Genomic DNA, 19,664 nt, shown 5'->3' with positions numbered 1-19,664 from the left:
TGCAGGTTAGATGTAGATTTGTTTCATGTATAATTCACCCCTGGGGGGGTGGAGACTTTAACAGGTCCAGAATTTTCTTCAGAACTTCAGAAATGAACTGAATATGAAAATAGAGATTCAGGAGTGACACACACTCAGACCAGTCAGATCACAGCAGCTCCTCCACCCACAAGTTCAACACGTGACATTAAGTCAAATACTGTTTCTCTCCCCCCTGAAGCTGATAACATGAACCTGAAATACATCAGAGCCATGGACCTGACCACAGGATAATTAGACCTGATCCACAATGTGGTCGACCTGAACAGAGAGAACACGAACACCAGCAGCAGCATGATGGATCTATCAAGTAGCTAATTAATCAATTAACAAGCCGCTGTGCTGGAAAAGAGCAGCAATGTACGAATGATAAAACAACAGAAATTCTGTAGCCAGCTAACTGTAATGACAGAACAGACCTGAGACCTGTGTCAGTAAAACGAGACATTAGCAGACCCGGTTAGATGTTTCATGCTGAATGCTCAGTGTGGGGGAGGAGCAGGAAACGCTGCAGAGACAGAGGGAAGACATGTTTGCTGCAGAGCTTGAATCTGAAATTTGACCAGAGCAGCACAGCGTTGTGTAGCAAACATTAAGGATCCTGTTGTGACTGTTTCCTCATGTAAAACCTCTGAGGAGCTGCTGCTCTGGGAGATTCAGGAGCAACACAGTCTCCAGCTACATGTCCAGTTGGTCGGTCAACACCGGCTCAGCTTGTTTCCTCCTCAAATAAAACGAACCACAGAAAGTAGAAGACCAAGAGTGACGCACACAACAAGAGACATGTGACATTGACAGAGTCAAATTATGCTGTAACAGCTGATTGTTCAGATGGACATTGACCAGTGTTTTACTGACTCAGCTGTGAAGATCACAGAACCTGGAGCTCAGATTGACCATGAATCTGCTGCACATGCTGTGATCTCTCCACACCAGAACAGAAAAGATAATGACTTGATTCACCTTTATATCAAAAGCTTAAAACATTTCCAAAGGCTGCTGTCATCAAGCAAAACACCACAACATCTAAACACACTACACACAAACTAAGGATGTGACTCAAATGAACTTTGTACAGTGAGCTGAGTCAGTTTGTTTTTAATAGCCCCCTCTGGTGGCTCTCCAGACCGACTCTTAATTACCCCTCATCAGCAAACATCTGACAATTAAACAGGTCACAGAAACACAAGACAAGCACAGACGACAAAACAAACACTAATCAGTCCACACAGGATGAAGTTCGCTGTCCTCCATCAGCCCACAGTGTCTGTCACTGCTCACAATCTCTAAGCCTGTTACACAAATACACACACAGCAGGAGTGATTACACAGACCTCCACTGCTCCGTCACTGTCAGTTACCTCAACAGGAAATAACCACAAACACATGAAACGCAGAATGGCTCCGACATCTTCCACTGCAGGTAAACCTGTCGCCACTGATGGGGCCGGTTTCTGAATGAGCTTCTAGATACTTGTTGGTGCTGTCGAGTTCACATCTACACCTGCACAGTCTGCCCGGGGTCAGGGACCAGCTTGGGGTCCGGCCCAGGGTCCGGCTTGGGGTCCGGCTCCCTGGTCCGGATTTCCTGCTTATGTCCATTTAAAATAATATACTGACTGAAATAGAGATGAGAAAACCAGCACTAATAATAGTATATTGTAGTCAAGTTGGCACCCATGCTCTCGCACAAGTGGACTGAAAGATCCTAAAAAAAGTCCCTGTCTCCATGGCAACATAATATAATGAAGATGAAAGGGTACCGTGCTCCTCCGTCTCTGTTCCTGCACCAGTTCGACTCCCACTGCTTCTGACGCACAGTTCACCCAGAGGAGGTCCAGGAGCAGGAGTGAGTGAATCTGACTCTCATTGTCCGTCAGATGAACAACAGGCAGAAGCTTCCTTGAAAACATAGTGATTGAAGAACATCTGAAAGTCTGTTACTGATGACTAGAAATATGGCGTGTCCTTTCCCTCTTCAGTCAGCTGTTTGTGGTGACAGCTGTTAGGTTGTTAAAGAAGCAGGAAGATTAAAAAAATCCAGCTAAAACGCTGCAGGCGAGGGATTAATTTACATTTCTATTCCTGTGGTTCAGTGAATCATTCAGCCAATAAAAAGATGGACATCAGGGCAGAGGACAGAACCCAAACTGATGTCTCCATGTTTCATGTTATCTCACACACGGTCAATAAACACACAACATTTGTATTGATTCATGAACAGATTTTAGATAAGTCCCAACAGTCAGTGGTGATGTGCAACAATATGTTGTATATTTATTTTCTAAGCTTTTTCTTCAAGGACCTGTTGTTGACATCTGATGTTTCCTACCTGTGCCATGTGACCCTGGCTCAGTCACATGACCCTGGCTGCGGTCAGGTGGAACTTTGTTATGACATGCTTACTAGTCTTGACTGATGGTGTGTTTTCTTACCTTCAGGGCTACAACTGGGGCCACGACAAGAACGTGGTGACCATCTTTAGTGCTCCAAACTACTGCTACCGCTGTGGAAACCAGGCAGCCATCATGGAACTGGACGACACTCTGAAATACTCTTTGTAAGTATGACGACGTTTAAGAAGTAAGACGTGATGTTATTTGAAATTATTCGAGTCTTTCACGTGTCAAATGTCGACGTAACGTACAACAGCCAGAAGCAGACAGATTCCAGTCCAGGTGACAAAGAGGAAAGGTGGCTGCATCACCTGCCGCTTTGCACACCTGCTGCGGGTGACCTCAGTCTGACCTCTGCTGACTGAGCACAAACATTTTACATGATTTTATTCCTGAAATATGTAACAGAGTCGATAACAAACGCTTTCTGCCTCCTCAGCCTTCAGTTTGACCCCGCCCCCCGCCGCGGTGAGCCCCATGTGACCAGACGCACTCCTGACTACTTCCTGTGAATGTCCAAAGCCATCCGTGTCAGTCATCCACGAAGCTCCACCCTCTTCCCCTCACCCCCTCATTTTGGATGAAAAGAAGATATTAATAATAATGATGATGATGATACTGTACCAGGGAGAATAGAAACAAACAATTGGCAGATGAATCCAAGATTTTAACAAAGAGAAACTTAAAGAGCGGCCCCCTCAACAGTCGTGTTCTCAATATGCTGTCATTAATGCTGTGCTTCTGGGGAAAAACAACACGTACAACTATGATGATCTGTTTTTTCTTTTTTTGTTTATTACATGTTTGAAAACGAGATAATAAAACTACCAACGTGGACCAAATGTGCCATATTCTGATCCTTTTACAACATCCTTTTACAACATGCGCAAGGTTTTTCTTTTTGTTTTTCTGTTCCTTTTTCTTTTTTCTTTTTTTTTTTTTTTTTTAGACCAGCACTATAACCCTACCTACCTGACATCACCACCACTCATCACATCTCATGGCATACAGTATGTGCTTTTTTTCTGTTGCAAGATAATTTTAAAAAAGGAGGAAAAAAAGGTTAAAAAAAAAAAAAAGTTTGCTTCAAGTAGTACAGCTGTCAGTTTTAGCTGTCCAGGCTGCAGCCGGTGGTCATCTCAGCAAGTATATTACTGTAATTTGAATAAAGACAACAGACGTATGAAATAAAATGTCCTATTGACAAACTACTGGGCTGCGTCAGTGTCATTTCTTTAGCTTGGTTTAGACTTTGCCTATTGTGGGGAGGAAACTTGAATTCATGACTTTTGAAGACATGGTCTGACCATAGAAAATTGAGTTACGCAGGTGTACACTCAACCTGCAGGACTTAGTCTTAACACTCCACCCAGTCTAAAGGTAGATGTCCATGTGTTTGTGATTATAAAGCAGGCCTAGGTTCTATATTAATACTGTGAAAGTATCAAAGCCTCAGTCCACAGAGAAATGCACACAGCCTGTATTCAGACACTGAGCCTTAAAACCAGCCGTCAGGACTTCTGGAACTTTGTGATGTCACTGCCTTCAGCCACACCCCAAGCCCCGCCCACCTGGACCCACCATCCAACCTTGCAGGATTTGATTTGTCAAATTTGATTTGAGTGTTTACCTGTTTTTATTGGATCACTCAGAAAACAGTCAGCCAATCAGAAGAAAGGCTCAGACTGTAAGGGCTGAGACGCTAGAACAGCTACAGTCTAAAGATGCTGTTAATTGTTATTGCATAGTTGACAGTATTAGGGAAACAAAAGTGTTAATTTTTTGGACAACTGGAATTACAGTTTGGATGAATTAAACTAGAAAAAAAATATTATGGCTATTTTGATGAAACAAAACCACATTGATGTAAGATGTAATTTTACTAAGCACATTGATCAACATCCTTGTGAATGTGTCTAAATACCTCAGTCTTCAAAAAGCACAAACCGCTGCTGGACAATTTATTATAAAGTGCAAAAAGGTTCAGTTTGATAAATCATCAACATAACCCATTAAATCAACTGTGACCAACAGGAAAAGAAAATCAGACAATGTGATGATTCACAGTTGAAATACTCCCACTACTGATGTAAATCTGACCAAAGGCAGAGAGAGGAGTTGACCTAAAAATAAAATGTATATCGCAAAGCAATCATAGATAGATATCAGTCTACAAAAACAACACAATGAGTGCAGAGTGAAAAAACTCAATGTAATGAGAATCAACACAGTTAAACACAGTAACAATACACATAAAACACAGCTCCAGTTACACCGTCATACTGAAAAAGAACACTAGATGTCAGTATGAGACACTGATGTGATGAGTGTCAAACTTTATAACTACACTGGAACCATGGATGTATTTTAAGGTATTTTTCTTTTTTTTTCTTGTGTGTGTGTCCTGTCCCGATATCATTGGCAAACAGTATGAGTGGTCTGGATGTGTTGTTGGGGCAGATTTACTCTGCGGAGGAGGAGTGTGGGAGACTCCCCCTGCCGCATATTTTAACTTCATGAAGACAACCGGCCCACATCAGGAATGAGAGTGGACAGGAAGAGGAAAACAGAGAGAATATGGGGGGAAAGAAAAAAGGGAGTGGAGAGACAGAGAAAAACAACAACAACAATAACAACAAAACAACCACAGTAACATTAACAGTAACAACCATGTCCACATTTATTGTTGCTCTATAGTCATTAATCATTAGATGTGTATATGTGTGTGTAAGTCTGTATGGGGGGAGGGGTAGGTATGTGTGTATATGTGCGTGCACAGAACACATGGGACAGATAGACAGGGGGGTCCCTCGAGCCAAACCCGCCCCACCCCCCATCTGGTGTGGGTGCAAGGTGTATGTGTGGGTGACTAGGGTGCATTAAAATTGGCGGAGCAGTCAGGGCATGGGCGCCCCACCGCTAGTAGGCAGTTGATTCCTACCTGCCCCTCCCTACCCCAAAGGCCCTAGTGTCATATGGATGTGGACAGTGTGGATGACTAAGGGGTATTAAAATTGGGGGAGCGGCCGGGGAATGTGTACTCCACCACTGGTAGACAGCAGAGTCTCACCTTCCCTATCCTGCCCCCCAAGGCCCTAGTGTTGTGATATCTAATGTGCATTTAAAATGAGGAGCAGCGCGACAGCAATAGCAAGGCCGGTGGGCAGTCCTGCCCCCCAACCTGCGCCATCCCCACACTGCCCCTCAAACCCCTAGTGTCATGTGGTGTGTGTTGTGTGGTACAGGAGAGCAACAAGGGCAGGCAAGGCATGCCCCCCCCCACAAGGACGAGATCCCCAACTGGCCCCAATTCGATCCCCGTCCCTGCCCCCTCCAGGCCGATGGGGAGCCAATCTGGGGTGCCCAGAGATGCCTCCATGTAGCCCAAGCAGTAGGACCACTGCTTCCGCAGGTGCAGGCTGAAGGGGCACCGACCCGCAGTGCACGGTGAAACCCCAGTTAGGGGCCCAGGATGGGACATCCAGACCCACCAACGAATAGGGAGCCCCCCCTGCCCCCCTCAACAAGTCAGACACGCAGCCACCCAGAGAGAGCGTCCATGTGCCCCTGGCCAGGAAGGACACCAGTTGCCCACAGCAACCCCCCCCCCCCCCCCCCCCCCCCCCCCCCCCAGCCTGGGCCTGGCCTAATGGGATTAATTGTTGGAGTTCAGATGTGTTCGAATTCTGGTAATTGAGTTTCCTTACAGGCAGACATCCTCTCCATGGAAACATGATCTAATGGTAGATTTTTAAATTGCATTATGTTTCAGTTCTCTTTTGACTTCCAGTTCCAGAGGATTGTTTTCTTGGCCAAGGTTAGGACTGTGAGGAGCATGCAAGATTTGATACAGTACTAACATCTGTTAGTATTTCTGATACCCATCTGGAACACTCTTTGTCCTGTACAGTGTGCTCTGTGTAGGATTTTGTACTGTATCAGCTGTAGGCTGGAGTTTTGAGTCATGCTAAAGGTGTCTGAGCAAATTTGCGTCCAGAAATTGGAGTCTGGGTTGATGAATAAATCTTTTTCCCATTTGAGAGTGGGGAGCAAGAGAGTTGACTCCGATTCGACTAATCTTACATTCATTCTAGAGAGTAGTTTTTGGGATGGAAGTTTTTTTAAAAGTTTGCTATTGTTGGTGGGAGTTCTAGGTCTAATTGCTTGGTGATAAACCTATCTTGAATTATGGATTAAAGCTGAAGATATTCTCGTTATTTGTTTTTGTCAATGCCATAAAGTTCTACCATTTTGTCAAATGGGATCATACAATGGTCTTGGAGAATATGTTCTCGGCGTCTTATTCCTTTATTGTACCATTTTGTAAAGTTTATCGTTTTTTATTTTGCAGGATGTCAGGATTGTTCCAGATGGGCGTGAGTCTGCACGGGACCTGTGAAGACCCATTCATTTTAAGAAATTCCCACCGGGCCATCAGTGATGTGCTGATATTGATACTCTTAAAGCAGGGATACTGTTTGATGATGGGGCTCACAAATGGCAGCTCTTGGATTTGGATGGCGCTATAGAAAGTTTGTTCAATGTCCAGGCAAGTATGGTCAAATCGATTTTGTGTAGTGCATTTTAGGATATGTTGTAGTCTATTGGTGAGAAAGTAATTGTTGACATTTGGGAGCCCCAGACCACCCTGATTTTTGGGTTTTTGTAAGATTTTAAGGTTTATTCGTGGTGGCCTAGATTTCCATAAAAATTTGGAAATTATGGAATCCAGTGATTTGAACCAAGCCTTGGGAGGATGGGTCGGGACCATTGAGAAAATGTAGTTGATTTTTGGCAAGATCATCATTTTGATTGTTGCTACTCTTCCCATAAGTGATATGGGCTGAGTACTCCACCGAGTGAGGTCATCCTCTATTTTTTTAAGTAGGGGAATGTGATTTAACCGTGTCAGGTCTGATAGCTTGGTGGAAATGTTGATGCCCAGGTATCTGATGTTTGAACCAGATTTTAGTGGAATAGTTGGGTTGAACTGGAAGTCAAAAGCTATGGGAAGGACAGTTGATCTTTCCAATTAATAGAGTATCTTATCTATGATCGTCAACATAAAGGATCATTTTATGGATCAAGTTTGTTTTAATATTATTATTTTGCTGAATTGCAGCTGCCAGATGTTCAATAAATATGGCAAACAAAGAAGGAGAGAGTGGACAACCTTGTCTGCTGCCTCTTTCGAGATTAACAAGGACTTCAAGAATCTTAAATTTAGCCTACTGCAGAGAACCCTGAGTTCAGTCTGATTAAATAAAAAGGGAGAATCTGGATTTGTGTTGCTGTAAAATTACACACTCAAAAAAAATTTGCTGTTATACTCATAAAACACCAACCTGTTCAAACTTCTGTTGGACAGTTTATTATTTAATGGACAAAGGTTTAGTCTTAATTTCACATCATTTATTTTTTGTTCAATTTAGCACATGAACACATGATTGTTCTCGATTCACATAAATCATCAACATAACCCATGAAATGAAGTGTGAGCAACAGGTAAACAAAATCCAATAATGGGAGGATTTACATACAGTTATATAAGTCTGACCAAAGGCAGAAAGAAGAGAAAACAACAGGTTTGATCAAAAATAAAATGTATATTACAAACTCATCAGATGCCACCACCTCTGAACAAAAGACAAAAGCAAACAGCCTGAGATCTGTGAGAAGCATTTTGTGATCATAGCTGAATATTAGTCGGCAAAAACAACACATCAGGTGCAGAGAGAAAAAGAAAACTAAATATCAAAAGAGCCATTCAGTGTAAACCACAGCTCCAGTTCTGATGTGATCTTAATGTTTTACATCTGAGCCATATTGAAAAAGACCAGTAGCTGTCAGGGTGAGACACTAACACTGTCCTGTAACAAATGAGGTCATAGGTCATCTGTCAGCAGGTTATTAGCAGGTTTTGTTGCTAGGCAACATCTAGTGGTCATACTAATTATGACAGGAGCAAAAGGAAAAGGGCGGTGACGGTGATGTAGTTTATAGAGCGACAAAGTCCACGCCCCAAAATGACCCAGGAGAGCGGTGTTCGATTCCCATGTGACAGCAGCAGTTTATGTTGTTTCTATTGTCCATGACTGTTCACTGTTGTTATTGTAACCATGACAACAAAGATCGTCTAATGATGAGGAAGAACTTATTTTAACCCAAATCACCATCTTTACCTGAACCTAACCAAGACATGACTGTTATTATAGTAACCATGGCGATGAAGGTAGAATGTCACTCTCAGTACAGTCTGCATGTTTATTATCGTTACCATCTCTCAGTTTAAAGAAATGTTGGATGGGGGCGCAGATATCATACAGACCTGTGGGAGGAGAGTGACAGTCCGTGAAGGAGGGAACGCCTTGATGATAAATCACACACGAAACAAAAATGTAACCATGACAACAAAGGTCTACTGTAGAGGTGGTACATCCAGAGACAGGCCTGTGAGTCATAACAGACCTGTGTTACCAGAGAGAGAGAGAGAGAGAGAGAGAGAGAGACTGATCTAATGAGTGACATGACCTTACTAACCTACCCGACACACAGGACTCTCCTTTGTCTTTTATACGTGACAGGAGCTTCTGGTTGGACCACCTGACTCTGGACGATCTTTAACTGAAAAACCTCCCGAGAGCTTTTCCAACTTTATTGATCCCCCCCACCACCGCCCTCCCTGTAGCGACCGCTGCATCACCAACTCTCACCACAGGAGCCAATGGATTAAATTCATCATCTGAGTCTTCTCTTCTTCTCTTTCTCTGTTCTAGTTCATTCATTAACTGCCTCTCTCTCTCTCTCGCTCTCTCTCTCTCTGCTTCTCTCTCCCTCGCTGCTTCTCTCTCTCTCTCTCTCTCCCTCGCTGCTTCTCCCTCTCTCTCTATCCACCACCCCTCCTCTCTCCCCCTCATCCTCATGGACCCTCCCTCTCTCATTCTCTCTGCCTCTCTCTCCAGCCTCTCCAGCCTCTCTAACCTCCTCTCCTGCTCTCTCTCTCTCCTCTCCCTCTCTCTCTCAGCCTGGAATTGTTCGTTAATTTTCCTCATCTCATTTTCAAACCTTCTCTCCAGTTCCCCCCTCTCTCTCTCTCTTTCCTTCTCTGCCTTACTCTCCTCCCTCTTCCTCTTTATCCCCCTCCTCCTCTCCTCCACTGCCTCTCTCCTCCTCTCCTGCTCTCTCTCTCTCCTCTCTCTCTCTCTCTCAGCCTGGAATTGTTCATTAATTTTCTTCATGTCTTTCTCATATTTTTCTCGGAGTTTCCTCTCCAGTTCCCCCCTTTCTCTCTCTCTTTCCTTCTCTGCTTCTCTCTCCTCCCTCTTCCTATTTATCTCCCTCTGCCTCTCCTCCTCTCTCTCCCTCTTCCTCTCCTCCTCTCTCGCTCTCCTCTCCCTCTCTCTCTCAGCCTGGAGCTGTTCATTAATTTTCTTCATCTCTTTCTCATATTTTTCTTGAAGTTTCCTTTCCGTTTCCTCTCTCTCTTTCTCTTTCTCTGCTTTTCTTTCCCTCTTCTCAATCTTCCTCTCCTCATTCATCTCCTTCCTCTCCCTCTTCCTCTCCTCATTCAGTTCCTTCCTTTCCCTCTTTCTCTCTTCATTCATCTCTTTCCTCTCCCTCTTTCTCTCCTCTTCTCGCTCTTTCCTCTCCCTCTCTCTCTCAGCCTGGAGTTGTTCATTAATTTTACTCATCTCTTTGTCATATTTTTCTTCAACTTTCCTCTCCAGTTCTTCTCTCTCTTTGCATTTTTTCTCTTCTTCCTCTTTCAGGCGGCGTTGTTTCTCCTCCTCGATCGCCCTCTCAGCCTTTTGGAACATCTCACTGGTGTAGTGGCTTCCTCCGTTCTTCTGGACTAGACTTCTGATCTTGTGGAGCAGCTCAGTGACCTGAGAGCGAGCCCACAGACCCTTCAGCCTATTATTGAAGACGTGGTAGTGGCCGTTACATCTGCCCACTAGTTCTTGAAGGTCTGGGCTTCCATCCAAGAACTCCTCCATCGTGCCTTCAAGTTGGTCACCATGAGTGAAGAGAACCATGCAGTATCTGTCGGCATCCTGGCCAAACACTTCCTTTATCTTCTGCACCGTCTGCTTTTCTTCATCAGTGAATCTGCCCAGTCTGACGATCACCAGGAAGACATGGGGTCCAGGAGCAGCATAAGGGACGCACTGGCTCACAGCTTTGGTTGTTTTATCTGTGTCAGACCTGGTGTCAAACAGGCCCGGGGTGTCAATGACAGAAACCTGTTGTGCATTTACCTCACCGTGGCGCTTAGTGCACTCCACAGTCATAGACTCAGCACTGAACTTTGATTTAAAGCACTGTCGTCCCAGAATGGTGTTTCCAGTGGCGCTCTTCCCAGTCCCAGTCTTCCCCACCATCACTATCCTCATCTCCTCGTCATTTGATGCGAGAACTCCTGTAAGTGAGAGTAAGTGAGACTGAATAAGAAGGTACAACAGGTTGTACAACATGTTTCCTTCACAGCACAGATTCATTTTAAATCTTCGTGTCCAAGACTCAACGCTGTAAACAGTCCTCCACAGCTGAACCACCACACAGGTCGTTTGTTCCAAACAGAAGTGTCTACTGTAATGTCCCATCATCCCCATGGTAGCAGACATACTGGACCTTGGTCGTCATGGTTACAATAAAGATGCAGCTGAGCTTATGAAACAGTCACGGTTTAGTTAGGATCAGGGGAAAAACCTCCCTGGATAGGTTGTTGTAGTTTTAGTTTTAAAAAAGTACTTCTGTGAGATTAGAGGATCTTTGTTGTCATGGTTACAATAATAAAGATGTGGTTGTGAAATGTCATGAAAGAAACAACAGAAACTGCTGGATTCACATGGGAATCAAACTCCAGTCTCCTGTGAGGAATATTTACCCACCCCTGCCGTTGTGTCTCCCATACTACATCACCTGACCTGTGTTTGTCGGACAGTCTCAGGCATTGTCCCAAATCTTTAACATTTTCCAATGAATCATGATGTATAACTGAAAAAGCTGTTTGGGTTTGCAGTCAGGTTATATAACAGTCCAACCAAATAATAAACATGCAGTCCTGTCCAGTATACAGGCATAAAAGTACCTTTCTGTAGAACCTACAGCCCTGCCTCACATGAATTAGACTGTAAATACACACTACATTAAAACACGGATTCAGGAACATGGTTTACCTGAGTTGTTGTTGCCCATGTTGTGAACGATGCAGAGCAGAAACAGCAGCTGCGGTCTAACTGAAGAGCTCAGAGTACATCTGCAGCAGTTCCTCTTCTCGTCGCTCTGTACATTAAACCACATCCTCAGATGGCTGCTCTGGTCTCAGACTGAAAGTGAAACTGATAAGCTGTAATAAACCTCCAGTTATTTTCCATTGCCGAGGCCCAGCATGAATAACAACCACAACGACTGAGCACAGGACTCAGTCTTTACCACAGAAATCAGAGGGTAAATTTAGAAAAGAACTATTTAATCACAGTAGTTTAATTTATTGAAGACTTTTCAATGACAATAACTGAAATGATGAAAAACATTAATGTGGATGAGCTGTACAACTCTGACAACTGCTTCAAAATCTAACTGTCTAAGCTGACACCATGTTGTCTGCATCCAGGTTCTCTGGCAACCAATTTGGAAAAAGGATTATGGACTGTGACCCTTTTTATAAATTGTGATATATTTATAATAATATTTGGTTTAATAATATTCTACAAAAGAACTGAAGAAATGCGAGTTATCGAGAGTAATGAGTAATGAGCGATATCGATATTTCATTTCCTTGAAGTCACTAATTTGGTTGAGGAAACTGAGGTTTTCCTCATGCTCGCTCTGCACCAGCTGGTGGCGGTGACACGCCACCGCCCTGTTTGCCTTCAAAGAAGAAGAAGCGAAACACGCTCGCAGCTATCGCGGGATTTCCCGAGAAGCGCACAACAAACAACAAACTGTCTCCGTGTTAGCCGTTTAGCAGGCTAACTCCCTGTTGGTTCACCGTTAGCCTATAAAAAGGTCTGTATTTTGTGGTTATCGTGTATTTAGTTACAGAACACTGTCCGGCAGCTTGGTCATTAACCGCTGGCTGAAATTTCAGAGCTCATCTCGGTTTTCTACTTACTTATTAAGTTGTGTTTAGCTCGTCAGCTAACTAGCATAATAAGCTAAAAACATAAACTACCGGTGAGTGGAACCGGTGGCTATAATACATCTATGACTAATATAATGCCCCGTTAAATAAAGCAAGTGTTTATGTTTAATAAAAACTATTAAACATAAAACAGTCAAACGAGCCATTTCCCGCCGTTTTTATACTTTTGTCGTGTATTTAGCGACTCTGTCTGATTGACATTAATTTACTGGAGTTCACGTCTGCATCACTATCTGTGTCTCTCCTGATTAGTTCCATGTCTTAAAGCCTGTATGAACAGTTTTATTCCCCGCAGACACGGGTTGTTTTGTCCTATAACGACTGCAGAAACCCAGACCAGTCCTAGTTTGTGTCTTTCATGTTTTGCACATTCAGGTCATGGATGATGTTTGGAAAAACTCAAGATTTTATTTAAAACATTTACAGCTGATCTGAAGCTATTTTCTGAACCCTTCTGACCATTTGTGTGGAAAATGATTTAAATCCTGTGTCATAAAAGACGCGTTTTAATGTGTTAAATCTCCAAATTTCAAGAGACTCACGAGAACTTTGTATTGAACCATAGATAACTAGACGGTGTGCTGCAGTTACCTTCACAGTTCCTGACCGAAATTAAAATGTAATGTAAACAACCTCTGCACTTAAGGTTGAGGTTGTGAGACTGTGACCTAATTGGAACAGAGATAGTAGCTGGAGATGACATTTATCTTTGATTATTTTATACAACATGAATCATATTGTCTCTGATTATGTTTATATTTTCAGAATCAGAATCAGTTTTATTGCCAAGTATGTTTTCACATACAAGGAATTTTTTCTGGTGATTGGTGCAATTGATCAGCAACAGTGGGGCTCTCTAGCCTTGTTGATGAGGCTAATAGCAGATGGGAAGAAGCTATTTTTGTGGCGAGAGGTTTTGGTCCTGAAGGACCGCAGCCTCCTGCCAGAGGGGAGTGTCACAAAGAGTTTGTGTCCAGGGTGGGAGGAGTCAGCTACAATCTTCCCTGCACGCCTCAGAGTCCTTGAGGCGTACAGGTCCTGGAGGGATGGAAGATTACAGCCAATCACCTTCTCCGCAGAGTGGATGATGCGCTTCAGTCTGTTATTGTCCCTCTCCGTGGCAGCAGCGTACCAGATGGTGATGGAGGAGGTGAGGATGGACTCAATGATGGAGGTGTAGAAGTTCACCATCATAGTCCTTGGCAGGTTGAACTTCTTCAACTGCCCCAGGAAATACATCCTCTGCTGAGCTTTTTTGATGAGGGAGCTGATGTTCAGCTCCCATTTGAGATCCTCTGTGATGGTGGTTCCCAAGAAGCGGAAATGCTCCACGGTAGCCACGGGGGAGTCACACAGGGAGATGGGGGTGGGTGGGGCTGGGCTCTTCCTGAAGTCCACTATCATTTCCACTGTCTTCAGAGCGTTTAGCTCTAGGTTGTTCTGCCTGCACCAGGTCACCAGACGGTCAGTCTCCCACCTGTAGGCAGACTCATCGCCATCAGAGATGAGTCCAATGAGAGTGGTGTCGTCTGCAAACTTCAGGAGCTTTTAGTATTTTATATAGAATATAAACATGTAACAAAACACAGCGGGGTCCAAAAGTCTGAAAGCACTTTCCACAAACTAGGGCTGAGCTGTAGTCAGTGTGCTCTACCTGTAAAATAAATCTTGTTCTCTTCTACTTCCACAGGCTGTCTACTTACCAACAGCCTTGGCACATCAGAGTGAGCTGATATCATGAGGACGATGATGATGATGAAGAGGAGAAGGGTGGTGCAGTCTTTCCTCTGATCTGTCTGTCTGTATGGATAATGTGGTTCTGCACTATCAGTCTGGATCAGAAGACAGGCTCAGCTCTTTGATAGAGAGGACAGAGAAGCTCCTGGAGCCTTTCCCCTGTCGGACTCCTCCGGTCTTCACGCCCTGGTTCCCCACCGCAGCAGACCACTGGCTGCCCATCAGACCTGCCAAACCGGCTCCTGTCATCACCTCCTCTGGGGATTTACTGATCTCTGACAGCAGACCACACACTCTCACAACAGTGACTAAATCTCTCCCAGAAAACAACCTACAGAAACCTAAAGTTTGTGGCCTTGTTGCCAAAAAACGCCATGATCATCCACATAAAGAGACTGCAAGAGGTCCACTAGAAAAAGCAAAAAAAAGCAAAGATGGCCCCTGCATCTCAGAAACTCAACCAAACCATCTCCTCCCAGCTTCACTCTGTCACAAACCAGAGAGAGGGGTCACCAGACTGTCGCCTGCAAAACTGCCCCAGGAAGACAAAGATGGCTTCCCTGTCACAGACTCCCCAATCAAACGCTGCTGGAGAACCTTTACACAGAGAGGAGTCCTGCTGCAGAGCTCCCAGTCGCTGTCCAAACACTTTCATCACATGGTGGCCATCCACAGGCTCCACCTCCGCCAGAGGGCCAAATGGGTGATCAGTGAACACAACTGTGGGGCTGCCCGGGACATTGAACAGGTCAGTAGATTATTCATGAAACAGGACTTAGAGTCTGCAGCCAGCCAGTCTATAACAGCTCTGCAAGACTGCAGTGCAACACTGTGGTGCTTTAAGATAAATATTGTTACTATGATTATTATAATTCATTTCTTTTTCCTTTGATAGCCAGTAGAGGGAGACAGGAAGTAGAGAGGGAGAGGGTTATGACAACAAAGGTCCCCTGCTGGGAATACATGTCATATGCACCTTAACCATGGGGCTACCAGGCTATTGGGATAGTCTGTTCCTCTCCAGACATGTTTTAAACAGTAAAATCTGTAATAATCTACAATTATTAATTAATTAATTAATTTAGTTTAAAACATGGTTTTCATACATAAAAAAACAAAAAAAAAAATCAAAAATTGGGTCTGAGACTCATCGACTCTGACTTCCTGATTGAGAAACCTGGATCAGACCTTGGCCCCGCCCACCACCTGCTGGCTTCAGGTGTCCAGATGACAGAGCAGAGAGGATGAAGATGTTAGAGGAGGAAACATCAGAGAGACTCAGCCTCATGTTGGAGCCTCAGTCAGACCCAGACTCAGATGAGGAGTCTGTTGAGACCAGAATCAGAGACTAGCAGACGGATCAGAACCGTTAGCATCTTTTATTTATTTATGTTGTTTGTTAGCTTGTAACTGGCAGTGGCTGACACATGATCAAGGGGAATCAGTTCACCAAGCTTGGTGCTGACATCACAGTTAGAGGCAGGATCACATGTCACTGTAGATATGTGGTTTAAATGTAGTTTATATTATGTCGGGGAAACAAAGTGAACAGAAGAGTTGTATTTGTAATGAGGATAAATGATTGACCCCTCTGTATTTTAATAGTCACAACCACAGCTGAGGTGAGCCATACTAAACAAAAATCTAAAGGCAACATTTTTTACTCCCATTTTTCAGGAGTTGAAATAAAAGCTCTAAGATTTTTTTCTACACACATAAATCTGTGTTAGTGGGAGTTTCTCTTGTACCCAGACCATCCATCTGCCTGACAGGTGTGGCATATTCAGATGCTGATTACACAGCATCATTATAGCACAGGTTTGTCTCAGACTGGTCACAATAATGTGAATGAGCCACAGAGAGGTGGCAACAGAGACAGAATCCTCCCTCAGAGGGAGGAGTGTTGGATACACACCCCTGCGACGCTCAGTCCCAGTGGAGAGGACCAGTTTTTATGAAGTGAATGCAATGAGTGTCTTTTAAATTATAAACTGCTCTAGGTTTCAGTAACTTACATCATGTGTATGTGGCTCCCCCTGCTGGGGTAGAGCTGTCATGCTGGATATCTGTAATCGACCTCACCTGTGTGTACTGATTGTGAAATTGCGGGTGCACATGCTGAGGAAGGGCGGCTTGCTGGAAACATCCGTGTGGCGTGCTGTCCTTGTCTTTGTCCACAGTGAAACCCTGACAGATGGTCCAGAATGCACATGTTACTGTGCTACTCATCCACCTCCACTAACTCCCCCTGAACCAGATCCAGTCTCTGATGCTGCCTTCAGAGACACACAGTCCTTCAGCCTGATGCTCCTTCTCCTCCTCCTTGTTCCTCTGTCATCACCATCCCTCAGTCCAGACTCTTCTGGTCTGTGGTTCCCTGATGGTGGAACCAGCTCCTGAAGTCTCTCAGAGCAGGGGTGTCCCTCTCTCTCTTCAGAGAGCTCCTCCTCTCCTCCTCCTCTAACACCCTAACATGTCTAACCAGCTCTGACTCCGACTCTCACTTCACTTCTTTACTTGATCTCCTTCACTGATTTAAATAGCTGTAGAACCTACAGTCCTTACACCAAGGTCTCTACTGACCTGAAGCATCAGTGATGAACCTCTGTTGTAAGTCTCTCTGGACAAAAGAGGAGTAAATGAAAATGTGAAGTGATGACACACATGGGTACATGTCCCAGTTTTTTTGATAGTTTACTGAGCGCATCATCACAGCTGTTTTCTCTTCCTGTCATGATGTTTGTCTCTTTTTTCGCTGTTTCTTTTTCTATCTTGGTTTCCTGCTTTTCTTTTCCTCCCCTGCGACACTTTTGTTACACATTAAATGGGCAGAGTTGTGCTGTAAAGGCTGACATCACAGTTTGTAGTTGGTGTTTGTGTCAGGTGTGACTGTGGATCTTTATCTCTCCCAACGTCCTTCACTTTGTTTTTCCACTGTGCTCAGTACCTCATCACATTTCGACCAGACTCAGGAAAAATGCATCTCAGCATCAAGTTACAGGAATTTTTAAAGTGTTTCTAAATAACTGAAATCAGTTTTGAAAATAACTGGCATCACTTTTGATCACCAGTTCATCATTTTAGTCTTTAGTCCCAGATTCTCAGATGTGAGAGTTTGATGCTTTCTTTGTCACATGTGACAGTAAACTGAGGAACTGTTTGAGCAGAGGGAAGCTATCACTGGCATTTTTCACTATTTTCTGGTACTTTTAGACCAAAAGATTCATAAATAATAAAAAATAATCATCTGTGTAAAGTTTGATGCTACATACAAAATGTACATTTGCCCCATTTTAATCCATTTCCAGAGTGAGACTTTGTTGTTGTGTAGCTTGATGTCTGTTCTTGATGTTTCTGTCTCGTCTTATTTCCTTCATCTGTTTTATCTTCCTCACCCCCCCCTCACCTGTTGGTCCTCCTGTGTGCAGATGTGGCGCACTCTGAGCCGGTCTGTCCGGAGCTCCCGGCTGCCAACGTGTAACGCCAACATCCAGAGGGAGCAGGCGGAGATCTGGGTGTTCTGCGACGTTCTGTACTCTGAGCAGGTTGGGCGGTTCCTAAAGGACGAGCTGCAGCTGTTGGGGAGGATCAGCCTGTCGGTTCACAGACTGGGAAACATCTTCAGCATGTAGAGGAACCTCAGCTGGAAATTAACAGTATGATCTGTCCAAAGACAACAGACTCAGGCTTTTACAGACATGACTAACAAGTTTACAGGTTCAGATGTAATGATCACTGTAGTGACCTCTTGCACATCAGTATGCTTTTGTTTGAATCTAAATTCATTAACATGGAACATGACAAACCTGTTTACTTAGCTCCCTTATTTACCATCATGTTTTGTTTTACTGACTTATGTATCTTATGTTTACATACACAGCTCATAACCAGAAGGGTGTTTGATAAAGAAAGAACCAGTTACATCAGGCTTATTTCACTAAGTCAGGCTTATTTGCAGGAAAATCTGTTTTCTTAAAGCAAGCAAGAAGGTAAAGTAAAGTCAATTCTCATAAAACCAGAGTAACAAGATGCCTCAAACGCACAAACACGGACATGATAACTAAAGACACATCCAGAGACCTACACAGAGACAGGTGACAAAGATCAACCATGAAACTGAAGGGCTATCGCACTCAAACCTCCTGCATGTTTTCCTGTGCTTTAAAGGAGATATTTAGTTGAGCTGGGTGTGTTAACACTTTTTGTGCCTTTCGACTTTGGTTGTACGCACCCCAGCCCCTCCCCCCTTTTTTGGTCTAAGGTTGATATTGTGAGAGTGCGTGTATTTCTAATTTCATGCATCTTTATTGAACACGCTTCTGGGTACTTTAAAGACTTGGTCATACTCAGCTGAACCTTTTTTTTTTAATGTGATCATTCAACATTTTAACATGATCAGCAATTCAACCTGCACAATATTTTAAATATATATTAAATAGAAAATCTACTAAACGTGCTATAGTGCTATTTACATGTAGAATTCCCTTTCTCATGACAACAATCCTCATTAAAACCACCAACAGATTTGTCTTTTAGTGCTGAATTCCTGTCTGTAATTTTATATTTATAAATGTGATTGTTGTTATGATTGTTTTGAACATTGGTTTTGTCATCACTCTCTGATGTAAATAAAGATTTTATATTTTTAATGAAGTGTCTGTGGTGATGGATGGATGTACAGTCTTGCATGTGATGTGCAGTTTGTTCTGGAACAGCCTCAGCAGCAGCAGCAGTCACATGATTTGGGAGTCACCCTGCTTTTCACTGACAAAAAAAAAAATGGTCCAAAGACACACACACAGACACACACACAGCCATTTTCAAAGACTGATGCTTGTATAAGTCCTGAATGAATGAGGGCAGCATGAATACAGTCCGCCCCCCATGTCTCTCTCTCACACACACACACACACACACACTCTTTGTTGCTAGGGTCCCTTGTCTTGACAGCACTGCACACTGCATTAAAATCTAGGTTAGCGGATGTGACGTCAGAGCCCTGCCTCCCTGCCCAGCTGTGATCATTTAGCCTATAATCTCTTAAATCCATGTTTAGGTCCTCTTCTCATTACAAATGGGCGATGTAAAAAGAAAATTGAAGGCGAAACTTAAATATCTTCATTTTTAAAAAACATTATCTTTCAAAAATCAACATTATGTTGTCGCTGGTGCTGTTTAACACGCATTAATTTTGCAACATGTTCTATATAAATATTTTATTTTGAAAGCAATCCGGAACTTGTCAATTCTTCTTGCGTTACACGGTTATATAACATATATTAGAAAGGAAAATATGTCGTCAGATTGGACTTTTCATGAAACATTGAACGTAAATCGTACACACT

At 43.5% G+C, this 19,664-nt stretch overlaps 3 protein-coding genes across 3 annotated transcripts in view; 2 read left to right on the top strand and 1 right to left on the bottom strand.

Moving 5' to 3' along the window:
- The window catches only part of LOC139624730 (serine/threonine-protein phosphatase 2A catalytic subunit beta isoform), a 17,365-nt gene extending 13,719 nt beyond the window's left edge, over positions 1-3,646 (top strand). Inside the window, exons 7-8 of the mRNA XM_071484070.1 lie at positions 2,481-2,599; positions 2,875-3,646. Of these exons, the coding sequence (XP_071340171.1) occupies positions 2,481-2,599; positions 2,875-2,947 (192 nt within the window). The 3' untranslated portion in view covers positions 2,948-3,646. The remainder of the gene's footprint in view (positions 1-2,480; positions 2,600-2,874) is intronic.
- Positions 3,647-7,832: 4,186 nt separating this feature from the next.
- LOC139624722 (trichohyalin-like) lies at positions 7,833-17,843 on the bottom strand. The gene is made up of 3 exons (XM_071484062.1): positions 17,726-17,843; positions 11,615-11,764; positions 7,833-10,854 (listed from the first exon to the last, which is right to left on the bottom strand). The coding sequence occupies exons 2-3, from the start codon at positions 11,736-11,738 to the stop codon at positions 9,056-9,058; spliced, it is 1,923 nt and encodes a 640-aa protein (XP_071340163.1). The 5' UTR covers positions 11,739-11,764; positions 17,726-17,843; the 3' UTR covers positions 7,833-9,055.
- shld3 (shieldin complex subunit 3) lies at positions 12,296-18,968 on the top strand. The gene is made up of 3 exons (XM_071484064.1): positions 12,296-12,446; positions 14,273-15,067; positions 17,748-18,968. Exons 2-3 carry the CDS (start codon positions 14,387-14,389, stop codon positions 17,949-17,951), a joined length of 885 nt encoding a protein of 294 aa, XP_071340165.1. The 5' UTR covers positions 12,296-12,446; positions 14,273-14,386; the 3' UTR covers positions 17,952-18,968.
- The last annotated feature ends 696 nt before the right edge of the window (positions 18,969-19,664 follow it).

This window comes from Trachinotus anak, unplaced genomic scaffold (genome assembly GCF_046630095.1).
Source record: "Trachinotus anak isolate AG129_WGS33_773 ecotype Australia unplaced genomic scaffold, CSIRO_AGI_Tana_v1 ptg000008l, whole genome shotgun sequence".
NCBI classification, from domain to species: Eukaryota; Metazoa; Chordata; class Actinopteri; order Carangiformes; family Carangidae; genus Trachinotus; species Trachinotus anak.
Note: the sequence above shows the minus strand (reverse complement) of the source record. Positions and strands in the feature narration are given on the sequence as shown.

Bases quoted from the DNA above. Each gene is read 5' to 3' on its own strand.
- LOC139624722 (XM_071484062.1), bottom strand. From the start codon at position 11,738: ATGTGGTTTAATGTACAGAGCGACGAGAAGAGGAACTGCTGCAGATGT. The intron at 10,855-11,614 runs GTAAACCATGTT...TCTCACTTACAG, and splicing joins CATGGGCAACAACAACTCAG to GAGTTCTCGCATCAAATGAC.
- shld3 (XM_071484064.1), top strand. From the start codon at position 14,387: ATGGATAATGTGGTTCTGCACTATCAGTCTGGATCAGAAGACAGGCTC. The intron at 15,068-17,747 runs GTCAGTAGATTA...TCCTGTGTGCAG, and splicing joins CTGCCCGGGACATTGAACAG to ATGTGGCGCACTCTGAGCCG.